The sequence below is a fragment of the Jaculus jaculus genome, chromosome 14, assembly GCF_020740685.1.
Source record: "Jaculus jaculus isolate mJacJac1 chromosome 14, mJacJac1.mat.Y.cur, whole genome shotgun sequence".
Taxonomy (NCBI): domain Eukaryota; kingdom Metazoa; phylum Chordata; class Mammalia; order Rodentia; family Dipodidae; genus Jaculus; species Jaculus jaculus.
Genome location: NC_059115.1, coordinates 67,929,370 through 67,946,118, shown reverse-complemented (window position 1 = coordinate 67,946,118; position 16,749 = coordinate 67,929,370). Strand labels below are relative to the sequence as shown.

The window sequence follows — 16,749 nt, the reverse complement described above, 5'->3', positions numbered from 1 at the left end:
GGACGAAATTAGGGTAAAGCTGCTGCACGTGAAAAGCGGAATCTGGTAGCTTATGTAGGGAGACTTGGAAGGAACCCACATGGCAGCTAAGAGGACAAACAGTGAGGCTCAGGAGAAATACTGGGAGAGCAGAGAGCAAATACATACTGATGAGAGTTACGCTCATAGTTGCCCCAAATTTAGAGAAATTACACAGGTAGCAAACCTACAGTTGGTGAGAACACCCACATGGTAGATTTGGAGTGTAAGAAAAGTATATCCGTGTTAGATTCAGAAACCAGAGGAAAGTCAAAGAGAATAGTTACCGCAAGCTGTAAAGCAGAGACAAGCTGAGAAGTTTAGGTCAAGAAAACAATGCAGTGTTCTCCTGCCTGACTGTGTATAGAGACCAGACTCACTGGCAGCTCAGGATAAGAGCTGGAGAGAAGTACAGAAAAGAGAGGGTGAGGCTGAAGGGCCACAGCATTTATAGCATCAGATTCTGATATGCAAGGGGAAGACCTGATTGGCTAATAAATTTGGAGAATGAACCTGAGAGTCGGCCCATTTGAGTCAGCTCACCCTGGTAGCTCAGTAGACTGTGGGCAGTAGGGGGCGCTGTGGATCAGTCTCAATCAGGCATTTTTGCCAAGAGTTTCTAGTACAAGGGCGAGCAAGCTAGCAACTCCTGGTTCTCCTTGAGCCTCAAACCCTGAGACTGCCTAAAAAGGGCTAGCTTTCTCCTATCCTCCTTCACTTTTGTTTGCTTAGGATTTTTTATTGTTTATATGTTGTTTCCTTCATTTTTTTATTTTTGTGTATGTTAAAGACCAACCCAGGGCCTTAGGAATGTTAATCATCTGCTCTGCACCTGAGCCATGCCCCAAGTTACCATTCAGTAATGTTTAGCACACTCTCAACCCAAACCAAATGCTCAAGACATTTTACTCCTGGGCCTCATGGTGCAGGCCTGCAATTCTAGCTGCTCTGGAGGCTGAGGCAGGAGGATCACAAATTCAAGGCCTGCCCAGGGAACTTTGTGAGACCCTTTCTCAAAATAAAAGGTAAAGTGTGTGCTGGGGAGATGGCTTAGTAGATGAAGCGCTTCACAGGCACCGCAGTATCTGAGCTTAATCCCAGAATGCGGCAGGCTTCCGTAACCGCAGAGCACCTGCCTCGTGGCGGGTGATAGAGACAGGGAAGTTTCTTGGAAGCTCACAAATGGCAAGACCCTGACTCAGAACCAGGTGGAAAGGGAAAACCTACCCAAACCTTGTCACAAGTTAACATTACTTAAAAGGTGAAAAAAAAAGGCCGGTAATCTAATCAGTGGCATGTGCAAAGCCCTAACTTCAGTCCCCCAGACTACAGAGGCATGGGGGCGGGGTGGAGACTTTCCTACTGAAACAGATAGCTCTCTGTGGTATTTTTCACTATTTGCTTGCTGTTAGAATGCACTTATTAATTATACTGATTAAATGACCTATCTCTAGGAAAAACTGATAGCACATTTTTAAAACTTTTTTATTGACAACTTCCATAATTATAGACAATAAACCATGATGATTATTCCCTCTGCTCCCCCACTTTCCCTTCACAAATCTACTCCCCATCAAAACCCCTCCCTCTCTCAATTAGTCTCATGGAGGTCATGGATATTGAGGCCAATCTGTGCCTGAATGATTGCATTGTAAGCAGTCCCACCCTTCATTTGTCTCTTACATTCTTTCTGCTTCCCCTTCCACGATGGACCCTGAGCCTCGGAAGGTGTGATATAGATGACTCAGTGCTGAATACTCTTCTGTTACTTCTCAGAACTGTGGTGCCTTTTGAGTCATCCCAGTGGTCACCACCATCTGAAAAGAGAAGCTTCCCTAACCAAAAGTGAGAATAGCATTAACATATGGGTATGAACATTAAGAGAAGTGCTTACAGGGCAATTTGGTGAGCATAGTATAGACATTTAGCAAGATGAGAGCAGGCATTGCACTCCTAGGGTTCATGATCTCCCCTACCATAGGCAAATATTCCTTCCCATGGAGCAGACCTCCAGGCCAGTTAGAGAGTGCTTGTTGTCCCCCATAACAGACATGCCACTGTTGCACCCATTCCATCTTTTGTCCTGTCTGGCCAAACTTAAGGCTGGCAGTATCTACTGTTTTAATCGCTGATGACTTGTCTCCCATAGGGATGCATACAGTGTAACTTTTTCCAGCTTTCTGTCAGCTGTTCTACAGGGAGGTTTTCAGCTCAGCTCCAGCAGGATTTCTCAGTGACCCAAGTATGTGGAGTCTTCAACAATAGGGTGTTACTATTCCTGGTGGGAAACCAAGGGCCTTGGCAATGGCCTTAATGTTTTGGGGGCATGAAGGACCTCCCTAGCCAGCAACTCAGTGGCAGGTATCCCATCCCTGGCACTGAAAATTTTCCAGTAAGTCTATGGCTTCTGGGTGCACCATTATCCAAAAAAGTAGGCTTCCATATGGCTTATTCATAACATCCTGAATTTTTATTAATCCTCCCCCTATATTTTTTTGCCAAATGCTTCATATAATAGCTTAATGTTACTTTGTGCTTTTTTAAATTATGAACTTTACTGTATGAACAAATTACATGTTGATCACCTTCCCCTCATGCTAGCCTTTTATATGCCCTCTTCCCTACCCTCTTTCCACTGAGGAATGAGGGGTTTTGGTGTTAGTGGGGTTATTGGTATTTACTATGGGGTTATGAATGTATCAGTCAGCTTTGATGAAGGGGAGGTGGGGGAGGGACAATGCCTCAAGCTACTCCTTCCCACCCTGTGGCTCTTACATTCTTTCTTTATATTTATATTTTTTGGGTTTTCTGAGGTAGGATCTCACTGTAGCCCAGCCTGACCTGGGACTCACTCTGTAGTTCAGGCTACCCTTGAACTCACAGCGATCCTCCTGCCTCTACCTCAGGAGTGCTGAGATTGAAGGCCTATGTCACCACACCTGACTCGTACAATCCTTTAAGGAAAAGGAAAAGAAATAGTAGAGAAAATCCTGACTACTTTTTCCCTGATCAGTATATTTGAGAAAAGTGGATCGTTTGGGCAGACTTCAGCTTCTTTTTAAGATTTTTTAAAATTTATTTATTTTGAAGCAGAGAGCAAGAATGAATGGGTGTTCCAGGGCCTCTAGCCATCGCAAATGAACTCCAGATACATGTGCCACTTTGTGCATATGGCATTATGTGGGTCCTGGGAATCAATCCAGGTCGTTAGGCTTTGCAGGTAAGCACATTGCCTGCTGAGCCATCTGTCCAGCCCCAGAGTTCAGCTGCTTTTATAGTCTCGTCATAGTTATCTAACTCATGCACTTAGCCCAAAAAAGAAAGAAAGAACAGTTATTTAAGTGATGTGTGTGATTCCATCTGCTTTCCCCTTGAGCATGTGCCCTGGAAAATTGATGCATTATTTTGACATTCAGAACGGGTCCCCCAAAGTTATGAACTACAAGTTTAGGTTCTGTCCTGTCTTTAACAAAGAATTGATAAAGATGAGTTCAGGAGGGATAAATTACAAATTATTGTTTATTTAGGGAGAAATCACAAATTCTGGAGTTTACTTAAGGGAGATTGGAATCTGGGAAGGCTACAGCAGATTCATGAACACGTAGGAAGTAGGAAACATGCTCTCGTGTGGAAACGTTGCAGTTCATAAGGTTCATTTAAGAGAAATTGAGGTTTGGGGAAAACGAGTGGAGCTACAAACACGTGGAAGGGAGTTAGGCTAAGGCTTTCACAGAGTGATTGGGGTGGGGCTGCAAGCATGTGGGGATGAGTTAACAGGGTAAACGGTGAGGCTCGAGGGAAAAAATCAAAGCAGAGACCAAGAGGTTCACAGGAGAAATGAGTAATGAAGAGAGTTACATTCATGGTTACCCCGAGTTCAAAGAAATTACAGTGTAGGAAGCTTAGAGTTGGTGAGAGCACCACATGGTAGATGTGGGGTGTGTGGGAAATGGGCACATGGTAGATTCAGAAATCAGAAGAAAATCATGTGCAATCAAAGTGAGAAGGTACCCCAAACTATAAAGCAGAGGCAAGCCGAAAAGTTACCCCAGACCAAAAAGCAGTTTCAGTACCCTCCCGCCCAGCCAGCCAGGCTGAGCTCCCATAACTCCTTGGGGCCCAAGTGAGGGCAAGCAAAGCAGAGCAGAGGGCACTGGAGCTGAGTGAGCAGAGAACAGCCGTGATAGCAAGGGAGACCGCCGCGCTGTGGATGTGGAAGGCAGACCCAGCGCCGGCCCAGCTGGCCTTGCCCGCCTGGGCCATCTATCTGGATAGCACACTAGACTGTTGGCAGCAGGGACCAGTATAGAGTCACGAGTTCTACTTCTGCCAAGAGTTCTAGTCTTGTGCCAGGGAAAGGTGGCATCTCCTGGTTCTCTCTGGGGCCTCAGTCTATAAATGAAACTAAGTAAAAGAAGCCAGCTTTCCCTTACCCTCCTTCATAATGACTGGGCAAAGTGAGACCAGAATTTCTCTAACTTGTGGTTTAGTTACTGTGTTCTACTAGCAGGGTGATGGTTTCATGATGTGATTTCTTTTTGTCTTTTTGTGTTACATGAGCCGTAACAACAGGCCAACTGAGCTAAATAAATAAGCAAGCTGCCATAATGCTAGAAGAACTGCCCAGCCATACTTACTGAAAGAGAGTATGTTGAGCTCTAATCATTTTTTCCATGATACATTTTAATAACGTCTGGGTTTGGCCTCATGTGTTAGCTTTATAACTACATCAGTGTGACTTCCCTGAGCACAGTACCTGCTGGTTGTCACTGTAATAGGTTCTGAAAGGATTAACACCTTAGCTTTATAATCCAGGTAACTCACCATCTTCACAGCTCATGAGAAGTGCAACTGTAGGTAGTAGGAGAGAAAGAATATAAAATTAGATGGAAAATTTATAAATTACCTTAAGATGATCTAAACTAGTTGTAACACATGATAGATTAAAATAATAAAAGGAATCAGTAGTTTTTTACATTATTTTATATGTGAAGGGATTTGCTTTGTATGGCCTGAAAGAACTATGTATCATATAAGCAAGAGTTTGTATTCTGGAGCCGGGTGTGGTGGCGCACGTCTTTAATCCCAGCACTTGGGAGGCAGAGGTAGGAGGATCACCATGAGTTCGAGGCCACCCTGAGACTACATAGTGAATTCTAGGTGAGCCTGGGCTAGAGTGATACCCTACCTCGGGGAAAAAAAAAAAAAAAAGAGTTTGTATCCTGAAAGATCTCATTTAAATGTATTTCTCAAATATGTTGATCTGAACAATATTCAAATGAATACCATAACATTTTAATTTTATTCATTCTTATATCATGTATTATATTGTGTTTATCTCTAGGTTTCTGTATATACTGTACCAGAAAAGATTGGTCAAGCTCACCATGCCTTGGAAACAACTGTGAAGCTCCTTGAGTTTTATGAAAACTATTTTGAAATTAAATATCCACTTAAAAAATTGGGTAAGAATTACACAGCACCTTAGATTCTTATTGCAATTTATAACTGAGATTTGCCTTTTCAGTGGTTTTAAGGAAGACCTTCTGTCAGTTTTTTTTAACGGAGAAGCAAGAAGCAATGTTTGTACTGTAATAATTGTATTTAAGATCACTTACATTCTATAAATGTCTCTGAACTTGGAGCTTAAGTTACCTAGATGTTTTATAAGTTTGTGGGGTGTGAGGATTTGCTTAGGGCTTAGTCTGGAGCTTGACTAACTCTAGTTTTCAAGAAATTACAGATGGAAGCAATAACAACGGTCTTAGGGGCTCAGACATACATGACTCCCGCATCCCTCAGTGTGAAGCTGTCCTGGGGAGTGTAAGGGAAGCGGCCCGAGCTCTGGCTGGCCGGCTCTAGGCGCTGACTCATTGTGAAGGAGCTGGGCAGTTTTTCCTTTGTTAAGAGACAGTGGAACTGTTGACTATAGGAGGATCTCATCAGGTCTTTCTCAGCAGATGCTGCACAAGCAGTGTGTGAGCTAGAAAGCCGAACTGCCCTCACTGTAGTGAACAACCTAGTGAGCAAGTTAGGCGTAGTTGTCAGCTTCAGATTGCTGAGATGAACTTCCAAAAGAGGCACAGTTATGGAGGAAGGGAATTTATTTGACGCTTACAGATCATGCCCACATCCGGAGAAAAGCCACCACCAACACCATAAGCAAGTGCACTCCAGGAATGCAGGCAGAACTCTGGACCCTAGAATCTACCCACATTGACACCTCCTCCAGCCAGGAGGCTGGAGGTTGTAATTATGAGCTTTAATAAACTCCTGAATCTGCTGGGGGACATCCATTCAAATCACCACATTAGGTGAGAAGTTGACGACTTTTTTTCCTGTTATGTCCAGATTTGGTGGCCATTCCTGACTTTGAAGCGGGAGCGATGGAGAACTGGGGCTTGCTCACATTCCGAGAAGAGACGCTGCTGTATGACAACACCACTTCTTCAGTTGCGGACAGAAAGCTGGTGACGAAAATCATTGCTCATGAGCTGGCTCATCAGGTAGTAAAAGCCTGTGGTCTCCTTGTGTCCTAGAGTGTTACGTACATGTAGATGTTATTAGGTATTCAGTGTTTTTTAGTATTGCTGTCATAATAAAAGAATGTTTTTTAAAATACAAACTTAATTTTCAGAGGAAAATTAAACATCTGTACAGGAATTTATGGTTTAAATCACATCTGTTATCTAATCTCAGAGTCATTCTTAGGTGGGTGATCATTATATTGTACAAATGTAGAAATTGAGACTTGGCTGAAATAAATGATTTGCTGAAAGTCACATACCTATTAAAGGGTAGTATTGGGCCTGGAAGACTCACTGTGTCTGTAGTATAGCTTTCCTTTCCTTTTCTTTATTTTTTACTGGTACTGGAGCTGAGCCTTGTGCTTGCTAGGCAGGTGTGCTGGCACTGAGCTAAATCCCTTTGTTCCCCTGATCACATACACCTTCCTCACCTCGAAAAGCTGTTAGGTACTTGGTATCGTATTGTAGAGAAGAATCTCTGCTCTGAGTGTTAGGTACTTGGTGTAGTGTTATAGGGAAGAATCTCTGCTCTAAGTTGCACTTTCTTCTTGATACAAACCTTAATATTTTAGCCCAGGCTGCCTCCAGGTTACTCCTTGGTTCTCGCTGCCTTCTGAAAAAGAAAAACAGATTCTCCAAATGAGAATGAGGTCAGCATAGGTTCGATGGGATAAGATTATTAATTAAGAGAGGTTGCGATGAGAGTAGCCTCTCTTTTGGCTAAAGACTAGTGGGGGCCTCTTGTTGGAATTCATGATCTTGGTCTCCATAGGGTTCTGAATCAGTTCCCAGTTTCAGCTAAGGATTCCTTTCCAGTGAGCAAATCTCTTAGCCAATCAGAGAGCCTTTGGTGGCCCACCCAGACTGGATGCCGCCATTGCACAGTCATTTCCGTCTTGTCAGGCCGGTTGCTTTTGTGCAGCAGTGCCCCTGTTAGTGCAGGAGGTTGTCGGCCATCTTACCCCAACAGCTCATGTAATGGTTTTCAGCACTGTACTGGCAGACCATCTGGGAGCTGGATTCCTTCCAGATTCCAGCCAGATCTCTTGTTCTTTGTCAGCAGCTCATGTGTATTCACAATGGCGTCTTACCTTTACCTCTGGCAGGTGAGCTAGTGCTTTGGCAGAAGCCTGTCTTGTTTTGGAGACATTGTAGGTCTCTCCAATCAACAGTTCAGTGTAACCGATTTCTAGTACTGGGAGTTAATAAGCCACAACCAAATGTTTTAGGGTTAGACTTCATCCCACCCTCCCCGAGGCCCTTCTTAGCAGACACTCCCTGCATATTCCTGTTGAGGGTTGTATCATTTAGTCTGCTATTGAAGAGAAAGATTCTATGGAACAAATTCATTTTGGAATTACTTTTGTGTATATCCTACCCCACTCTCCCATCCCCATTCCCCAAAAGACTTCCCTCCATATTATCTGACCCTTGAGTTGCCTGTCAGGTATACCTGCATCTCAAGGTTTTATAGATTAGGAACCACACATGAAAGAAAACATGTGGCATTTGTCTTCCTGTGCTTGTGTGAGTTCACTTGGTATGACTGGTCCCAAGTCCATCCATTTTTCTACAAATTTCTTTGTATCATGTTTCCTTCCTGCTGAGTAGAATTCCATTGTGTGTATTCCCAATCTTAGTGGGAATTCCTTGAGCCTTTCCCTATTAAGTATGATTTGAACTTTAGGTGCTTTATATATAGCCTTTATTATGTTAAGATATAAACCCTCCATGCCTGTTTCTCCAGAATTTTGATCATGAAGTGATGTTGTATTTTGTTGAAGTCCTCTCTGTATCTATTGAAATGGTCATGTGGTTCTCATGTTTAAGTTTATTTATGTGGTAAATTATGTTAATTGATTTCCATATGTTGAGTCATCGCTGGAATGAAGTCTGCTTGATCAAGATGGATAATGCTTGTGATGTATTATTAAATTCAGTTTGCAAGAATTTTGTTGAGGATTTTTTTAAAAAATAATTTGTTTATTTATATATTTATTTGAAGGGGGGAGAAGAAGCAAATAGAAAGAATGGGCACTCCAGGGCCTCCAGCCACTGCAAATGAACTCCAGATGCATGTGCCATGTGCATCTGGCTTATGTGTGTCCTGGAGAATCAAACCTGGGTCATCTGGCTTTGCAGGCAAGCACCCTAACCACTAAGCAATCTCTCCAGCCCCTTGTTCAGGATTTTTGCCTCTATAAGTATATAGTTTTCTTGTATCTTTGTCTGGTTTTGGTATTAGAGTAAAATAGCTTGAAGAAAAGAGGTTACATTCCTTCCATCTAAGAATCCATCAGGTCCTAGACTTTTTCTTTGGGGGAGGTTTTTTATTACATTTTCAATCTCAGTGGAAGAATGGGTTTGCTTAGGAGTTCTATCCTCTGTGTGCTTAGTTTTGGTAGATAGTGTGCTTCTAGGAATCAGTCCATTTCCTAGTTTTGGAAATAGGTCCTTGTGGTTTTTCCAATTAAATTGATGCCTGTTGTGACTTCCCCCTTTTCATTTCTAATTTTGTTAATTTGTAACATCTCTTGTTTGTTTGTTTGATAAAGTTGGCCAGGGGGTTATTAATCCTGTTTTGTTTTTCAAAGAGCCAGCTCTTTGTTTTACCAATTTTCTTAATTGTTTTCTTAGTTTCCAATTCACTACCTTCTGCTCTGATCTTAATATTTCATTCTGTATGGGATTCTTAGGGTTAGCTTGTTCTTGTTTTTGCAATGCCTTTAGGTGGATGGTTAGGTTATTAATTTGAGTTGTCTCTGTCTTTGTTAAGAAGACATTTAGTGCTATAAATTTTCCCCTTAAGACTATTTTCATTGTGTCTCGTAAGTTTTGGTGTGTTGCATCTGTGTTTGGTGTATATAGGTTTATGATTGTGATGGCCGCTTATTCATTTGATCTCTTGATGAGTAAAAAGTGACCCTTGTTCTTTTAAATTGCTTTTGATTTGAACTCTATTTTATCAGATATTAATATAGCCACACCTGCTTTTCCCATTTGCTTGGAAAATCAGTCTTCATCCTTTCACCCTGAGGAGTTGTCTATCTTTAATCTGAGGAGCTGTCTGTCTTTATTGGTGAGGTGGGTTTCTTGAAGGCAACAGATTGAAGGGTCCATTTTTCTGATCCACCCTGTTTAACTTGTGTCTTTTTATTGGTGAGTTAAGTCCATTAATATTTAAAGTTATAATTGTGAGGTTTGATTTAATCCCTGCCATGTTGGGTTCATGGAGTTTGGTGCTTTCAATTTTTTCATGCCTGCTCTACTTTGGTTATGTGTTCATCCTCTTGTAGGCTCTTGACGCTGGTTGCTGTACTCTTCTGTGTGGAATGTTTTCTGAAGCGTTCTCTGTACATTGGCTTTGTGTTCATGTAATCATACAGCTGGTTTTGGCCATGAAAAGTTTTCCTTTCTCCATCTACTATGAGGAATATTTTCACTGGGTACAGTAGTTTGGGCTAGAAGCCATAGTTTTTTAGACTTTGAAGTGTTTCATTCCAGGCCCTTCTGGCCTTCATGGTTTCCATTGAGGAATCTGAGGTAAGTCTCATGGAATTGCCTTTGTATTAGTGAGTTGTTTTTCTCGTACAGCTTTTAGTACTCTCTCTTCGTTTTCATTGTTAAGAGTTTAACTATGATGTGCCTTAGAGAGTTTCTTCTTTGGTCCTGAATGTTTGGTGTTCTCTGTGAGCTTCTTGGGTCTGGATGGGTCTCTTTTTTCTAAGATTGGGAAAATTGTCTTCAGTAATTTTGTTGAATGTATTCTCTATACCTCTGGCCTGGAATTTTTCCCCTACTGGTATGCCTATGCTCTAGATGTTTGGTCATTTTAGGGTATCCCATAGTTCCCTCATATTCTGTTTACATGATTTTTTGAACTTAACAAAGGTTTTGGACTCCCAGTCAGTTTCTTCGGTCTTCTCTTCCAGCTCAAAGGTTCAGTCCTCCACATGATTGATTCTATTAGTGAGGGCTTCCAGAGAAGGTTTTAAAAACTGTTTGATTTTTTTTTCTGTTGTGTTTTTTTGCATCATACCCATCTCTTTTTTGAGGTCCCATTTCAGGTCAAAGTTTTATTTTCTTGATGCTTCTTTGAATTTATTCTTGCATTTGATCATATATTTATTAAGCTGAATCAGCTAGTTATTGAGATTCTCTGTTGACATATCTTCAATTTATTTATCTCTTTTGAGGTCTCTCAGGATTTCTTCAATTAAGTTAAGCCTAGTAACGAAAGCTGTGGGCATTTCATTTGTGCATTTGTTGTTTTTTTACAAAAATATTTTTTATTTTTATTTATTGATTTATTTGAGGGGGGGTCAGTTGAAAGAGAGAATGGGCATGCCAGGACCCCTAGCCACCACAGACAAACTCCAGATGCATCCACCACTTTGTGAATCTTGCTTATGTGAGTCCTAAGGAATCAAACCTGGGTCCTTTGAGTTTGCAGGTAAGTACCTTCCCACCAGCCACGAATGTTGGTTTTTTTGATGATTTGCCTCCAATTCAGCAATTCACTTGGTCAGGGTCACATAGCTTATTGTGTTTTCATTTCAACATTCAATTTCTCTTCTCTGTTTTCGTTGGAGATTTCCATTGTGGAAGTAGGCATCCTTAGTGGAGACCTCTCAGTTTTCTGACTTTCCTTGGTTTTTCTTTGTGTTGGGGGTCTACCCATCTTGCAGTAAAAGTCTTAATTTTATTAAGGACAAAGCAAGTGTTATCCTTGTAGGGTCTTCAGTGAGTGTTCTGATTTAGGTTTGAACTTGATTGGGATGGGCTGGGGTGATAACTGAGATGCACAAGTTGTGGAGGTTTCAAGTACAGTGGGGATCTTGGGGGTGGGAGGTGACTGGGAGCTCAGGCCTACTCACTTCGCTGGTGTGAACCCTCCAGCACGGAGGAATTGGGGGTTAGGGAACCAGGATTCTGGAAGCCGGAGAACCCAGAGCAAAAGGCCTGCTCCGGTCACAATGCATGCAGTGCCCAGCAGCCCCACTCTAGCAGCAAGGATGCCAGAGGTCAGGAAACTGGGGGGTTGGGAAGAAACTAGGAACTCAGGCCTACTCACCTGATACCCTCCACCCTCTGGCACAGGGGAACAGGCATTTGGGGAGCCAGGAGCAAAAGCCCTGCTCCCACTGCATTGCATGTAGGGTCCAGGCAGCCCCACACCAACAGCAGGGGCTCAGACCTGCTCACCCTGCATGTGCACACCCTCTAACATGGGAAAGGATTTTTATTTTACCTTTAACATGCATTTATAATAACTATAAATATAGTGTGTATACCTGTTATAGGTTTTTAAATACTTCAAATATGGTTTATTTGAACTGTAATGCCACTATGTTTTGAAGATATTTTAATCTGGTTATGGGCAATTAATCTGACAGTTCATCCAATTATTAGAGAATTCCTGAGAACATAAATATCATGTTGGTTAATAGTTTATTTTTCCCACAGTGGTTTGGTAATCTTGTAACGATGCAGTGGTGGAATGACCTGTGGTTGAATGAAGGTTTTGCCACTTTCATGGAGTATTTCTCCTTGGAAAAAATATTCAAGGAGCTGTACAGTGTGAGTACAGTGTTTCTTTGTCCTTATGAGGCATGCTAAGAGGAAAAAGTAGTTAATCATAGTTACCACATATTTTCTATGCATTTAGAGTAATTAAAGTGTGTCTAGAATGCCAGAGTTAAATTGGCCCTTGTTACTGGTATCTTGATATTTGACAATGAAAATTATACTTTTATTTATTGATGTATTTCATTGAATGCCAAAATTATGTATGATTATGTTTTTTCTTTAAGATGAGTATTTTAATTTTCTACATTTAATTTTTAACAGATGTGATCCCTCTGCTTTGAGGAATTTAAAGACATTGAATTTTTTTTTCATAAAACAAAGGTTCTTTTTTTATCCTTGTAAGAGAAATAAAATGAAGACAACCTTTAGTAATAGTTTTTCTTTGTTACACCGAGAGTACTCCTACAACAGTCACATAAGTTGATAAAAATAAACAACTAGCTCTACTACATACAAAGCACACATCATCCTGCTTTAAAGACGTGGAAGGGGGCTGGAGAGATGGCTTAGTGGTTAAGCACTTGCCTGTGAAGCCTAAGGACCCCGGTTCGAGGCTCGGTTCCCCAGTCCCACGTTAGCCAGATGCACAAGGGGGTGCACGCGTCTGGAGTTCGTTTGCAGTGGCTGGGAGGCCCTGCTGCGCCCAATCTTTCCCTCTCTCTCTCTCTCTCTCTCTCTCTCTCTCTCTCTCTCTGTGTGTGTGTGTGTGTGTGTGTGTGTGTTTCTCCCTCTTTTTCTCTCTGTCACTCTCAAATAAATAAATAATTTTTTAAAAAGACATGGGAGGGCTGGCATGAGGCTTAACAGTTAAGGCCTAAGGACCCAGGTCTGATTTCCCAGTACTCATGTAAGCCAAATACACAAGGTGGCATATGTCTAGAGATCATTTGCAGTGGCTGAAGGCCCTGGAATGCCTAATTTTTATCTCCTCTCCCCTTTCTCTCTCTCTTCCCCTCTCTCTCTCTCTCTCTCTCTCTCTCTCTCTCTCTCTCTCTCTCTCTCTCTCTTCCTCTTTAATAAATATTTAAAACTTAAAAATGAAAAGTCATGGGATGCCATCCCATTATAGAGAACTATAATAATGCTGACTGTGTTAGTTAGACACTGAGAGATTTCTTACATTAAGGGTATTCAGATGTAGAAGACTATGATGTGACAGGTGTGGCCAGAGTTATTCAAGCACTATTTGGCAACTGGGAGGAAACATGAAATATGGACCCTGATTGTAGGAAATCTTTTACATGGAAACTTTTCAACCCTAAAGCTCTGTGACTTGCTGTGAACCATCCTACAGACATTATTCAAGAACTCACAGAACTACTCTTAACAGCTCCCATTTCAAAATGTCTGTGTAGGGCTTCTTAACGATGGCAAGTTAATTTTTAGCCAGAATACTATGTAAGATAGTTTAAATCTACACATGTCACTTAATTAAACAGTTTCACCACTTGGTGGTGCCCAGAATGTTTAAAACCCTCTGATACATATTCTAGTCGAGTTCATTGGCTGAACTCTCAAAGAATTCTGTGTAAGAATTATCTGTCAGAAATCACTTAAGGTCTTAGTTTGTGTTCTAAGTTTCAGATTATAATTTTCAAAATACACTTTAACCATTTTAAGTATTTATCTTACATATACAGACTTGGTCTTTGTTTTCTTTAGTAATAATTCACCTTTGTGCTGTTCTTTAGGAAATGCTGATTTTCATGTGACTACATTAGGAGTGTATTTTAAATTAGGTATTATGTGAACATTATAATTTCAATAGTTTATGTTCTGAAGTTCATTGAAGGTGGTTATTTTTCAGACTTCAGTAATTGATATAAGCAATTACTGCATTGCCTTCTCCTTAGATCTGCTCATGATTGTCTGTTGTCCCTCCTCCATGCTAGTATGAAGATTTCTTAGATGCTCAACTTAAAACCATGAAGAAAGATTCCTTGAATTCATCTCATCCAATATCATCATCTGTCCAGTCGTCAGAACAAATAGAAGAAATGTTTGATTCTCTTTCCTATTTTAAGGTATTACTGTGCACTAAAATGTAACTGTAGTAGGCTTCAAATTAATTTCATATGTAAACAAACTGTCTGGTACAGATTATTCTAAAGATTAAGTATTACTCTCAGGTCTCCCATTGAACTTTAAATTCTTTAATCTTTGAACATTTAAGTTTAAATTTTTGTCTTTTACAAGTTTTTCTTTCTTTATCTTCCTCTTAAGTTCTATAACTATTATTATGGCAGTTAGCAAGATCCCTTGAGAATGCATCTTTTAAAGTTTTGCTCTACAGATACATAGGTAGGCTGTGTGTTAGGACTACTGAGACGGTCCTGAGCAAGCCTTTTGGTGTGTTACTTGGAAGAATTAAGTAAAAGGAGATTTTAAGAATTAAATGTTAGAGTCACAAGGTCATCCTCAGCTACATAGCGCCAGTGTGGACAATATGAAACCCTGTCTCCAAAACAAAACACAGAAAGAAAGCTTATGCTATAGATTCATTAACCCAAACTCTAGTTTGGGGGATAAAAGTAAAAACTGGTGGGATCACTGTAGAGAAGAGGGGAATGGAGTTATCAGTGCCAGTGATGTTTATGGAAGGTGGGAATGTCATAACTGATTTGCCTCCTTATTTGGCTCTCAGACTACTTGTTAATAAATACCTTCACTAGATAGAGAACAAAATGCATTATCCATGTGAGGGTAGAATTCACATTAGCAGAAAGCTCAGAATTGGGCGGCAGTACTGGGCTGAAGTCGTACAGAAAATTTCTGCCTGGGATGCTGAATCTTAGAACGTAGGTGAAGAGCTTTGGGGACAAGGGGATGGAACTGTGTGATCTGCAAAGAAAAACAAATTCTGAAAAACCGATGGGTGAGGCAGGAATGTTTGTTCAAAGACGGAAGCCAGTGAACGTATGGGAAAGATGAGCCAGGCTGATGGGGCTCGGGTGTAGCAGGCCCTGAATGCCATAAGGAATATGGATGTTTTTCAACACAGAAATGAATTGGTTAAACTTAAGTTTTAAAAACAAGAAATAAATCAGTTTCAACTTACAAAGTGGATTTCAGTGTAGACAGGCCAAAACTTAAGCGATTGCTGTTGGAGGTCAGGCACGTAGTGGTAAAGCTTTGACGTAAGGAGTGGCAGTGACAGCCGACAGAGACAAGAGGTATAAAGTCAGTGGGGTCAGTACTTAAAGGACTTAGCTACAGCGTAAGGCGGCTACAGGAGAACGCAGCAACGACTTCCAGGTCCAGGCTGGTGGAGAAAATTACAGTTCTTTTGAACAAAGAAGGAATTCAGGAGTTAAATTAGCTATATTGAATATACAATAGTTCCCCCTTATCTGTAGTTTCTCTTTACGTGGCTTCAGTTACCAATCATGAGTCGCCCTGTAAGAAATATTAAAGGAAAAAGTCTAAAACCAAGCAGTTCACAAGGCTTAAACTACTTCTGAGTAATGTGAGACGAAAGCCCATGCAGCCCTGTCCTGGTGTGAGCCGCCCCTTGTCCATTGTAGCCCTGCCCTGTACACTTCCCATTGCTTAGCCACTAAGTGGCCATCCCAGTTACCAGATCATCTGTCTCAATTCAACAGTACTTGAAGTTAATATATTTTTTATTTTACATAATGGCCCCAATGCACAAGAATTGTGCTGTGGGCAATTTAGGTATTCCAAAAAGGTACTGTACAGTCTTCTTTTAAGTGTAAGGTGAAAGTTCTTAGCTTTACAAGGAAAGAAAAAAGTGATAGGCTAAAATTGCTAAGATCTCCTCTGTAATTAGATATTTGGAGAAAAGACTATATTCACATAACTTTTATTAAAGTATATCGTTATAATTATTCATTTTATTATTGAGCATTGTTAATATCTTACCATACCTAGTTTATAAATTGCACTGAATTACAGGAAAAACATACAGCATATGGAAGATTTTGTACTATGTGATTTCAAATAGCCACTGAGGGTGTTAAGAAACATCCCCCGTGGATAGCAAAACTACTATACTCCATTTATTTACTGCAGTGGTTTTTAAAGCCCATATTGGAGCTGTCATTAAGTAAGAATTTGAAACTTTTGGTTGTTTTGTGGCAGAGCTCTGACCTCAGCTCAGAATCCATTGTCTTCTGATGATGTGATTTCTGTAGCACACTTAACCCCTGCCAATATAACTACTACTTATTTCCCAACTGGGAATTTGGCAAGTATCCTACATCATGAGAAAAATAGAGCACTGGATAATTCTAATATGTTGTGAATGAGAAGTAACTAGGGACCTATGATTGACAGATGTGCTCTGTTTATTCTTTGCAATTGCCAAGCCTAATACTGAAGTAGGCTGTCTTGAGGATTCCTTTATTCCCAAGTCTTGAAAGTGTCAGCCTGTGCCAGCTGTTGTTCCAGGTTCTAGAGGTGCTTCAGGAGCACAGTGGACTGTGTTTCTTTGGATCCTCCGGTCAAAGATAAAACCAGATATTATATAGACAGAGTAATAATAAGTACTGTGGTAGATAAAATAAAACAAGGTAAGGGAAATGAGAATAACAAAGGAAATGCCATTTAATAGAGCTGGGGCCGGAGCACTTGTGAGGTGTGATTTGCACTCCAT

The 16,749-nt window shown here is 40.9% G+C and overlaps 1 protein-coding gene across 7 annotated transcripts in view; it reads left to right on the top strand.

Annotated features, from left to right (window-relative positions):
- Positions 1 to 16,749, top strand: part of LOC101611160 (leucyl and cystinyl aminopeptidase) — a 105,754-nt gene that overhangs the window by 57,108 nt on the left and 31,897 nt on the right. For all 7 annotated transcript variants that reach the window (XM_012952408.2, XM_045134463.1, XM_045134462.1 and 4 more), the window contains exons 5-8: positions 5,363 to 5,483; positions 6,370 to 6,524; positions 12,012 to 12,125; positions 14,027 to 14,158. In XM_012952408.2, coding sequence (XP_012807862.2) covers positions 5,363 to 5,483; positions 6,370 to 6,524; positions 12,012 to 12,125; positions 14,027 to 14,158 — 522 coding nt within the window. The remainder of the gene's footprint in view (positions 1 to 5,362; positions 5,484 to 6,369; positions 6,525 to 12,011; positions 12,126 to 14,026; positions 14,159 to 16,749) is intronic.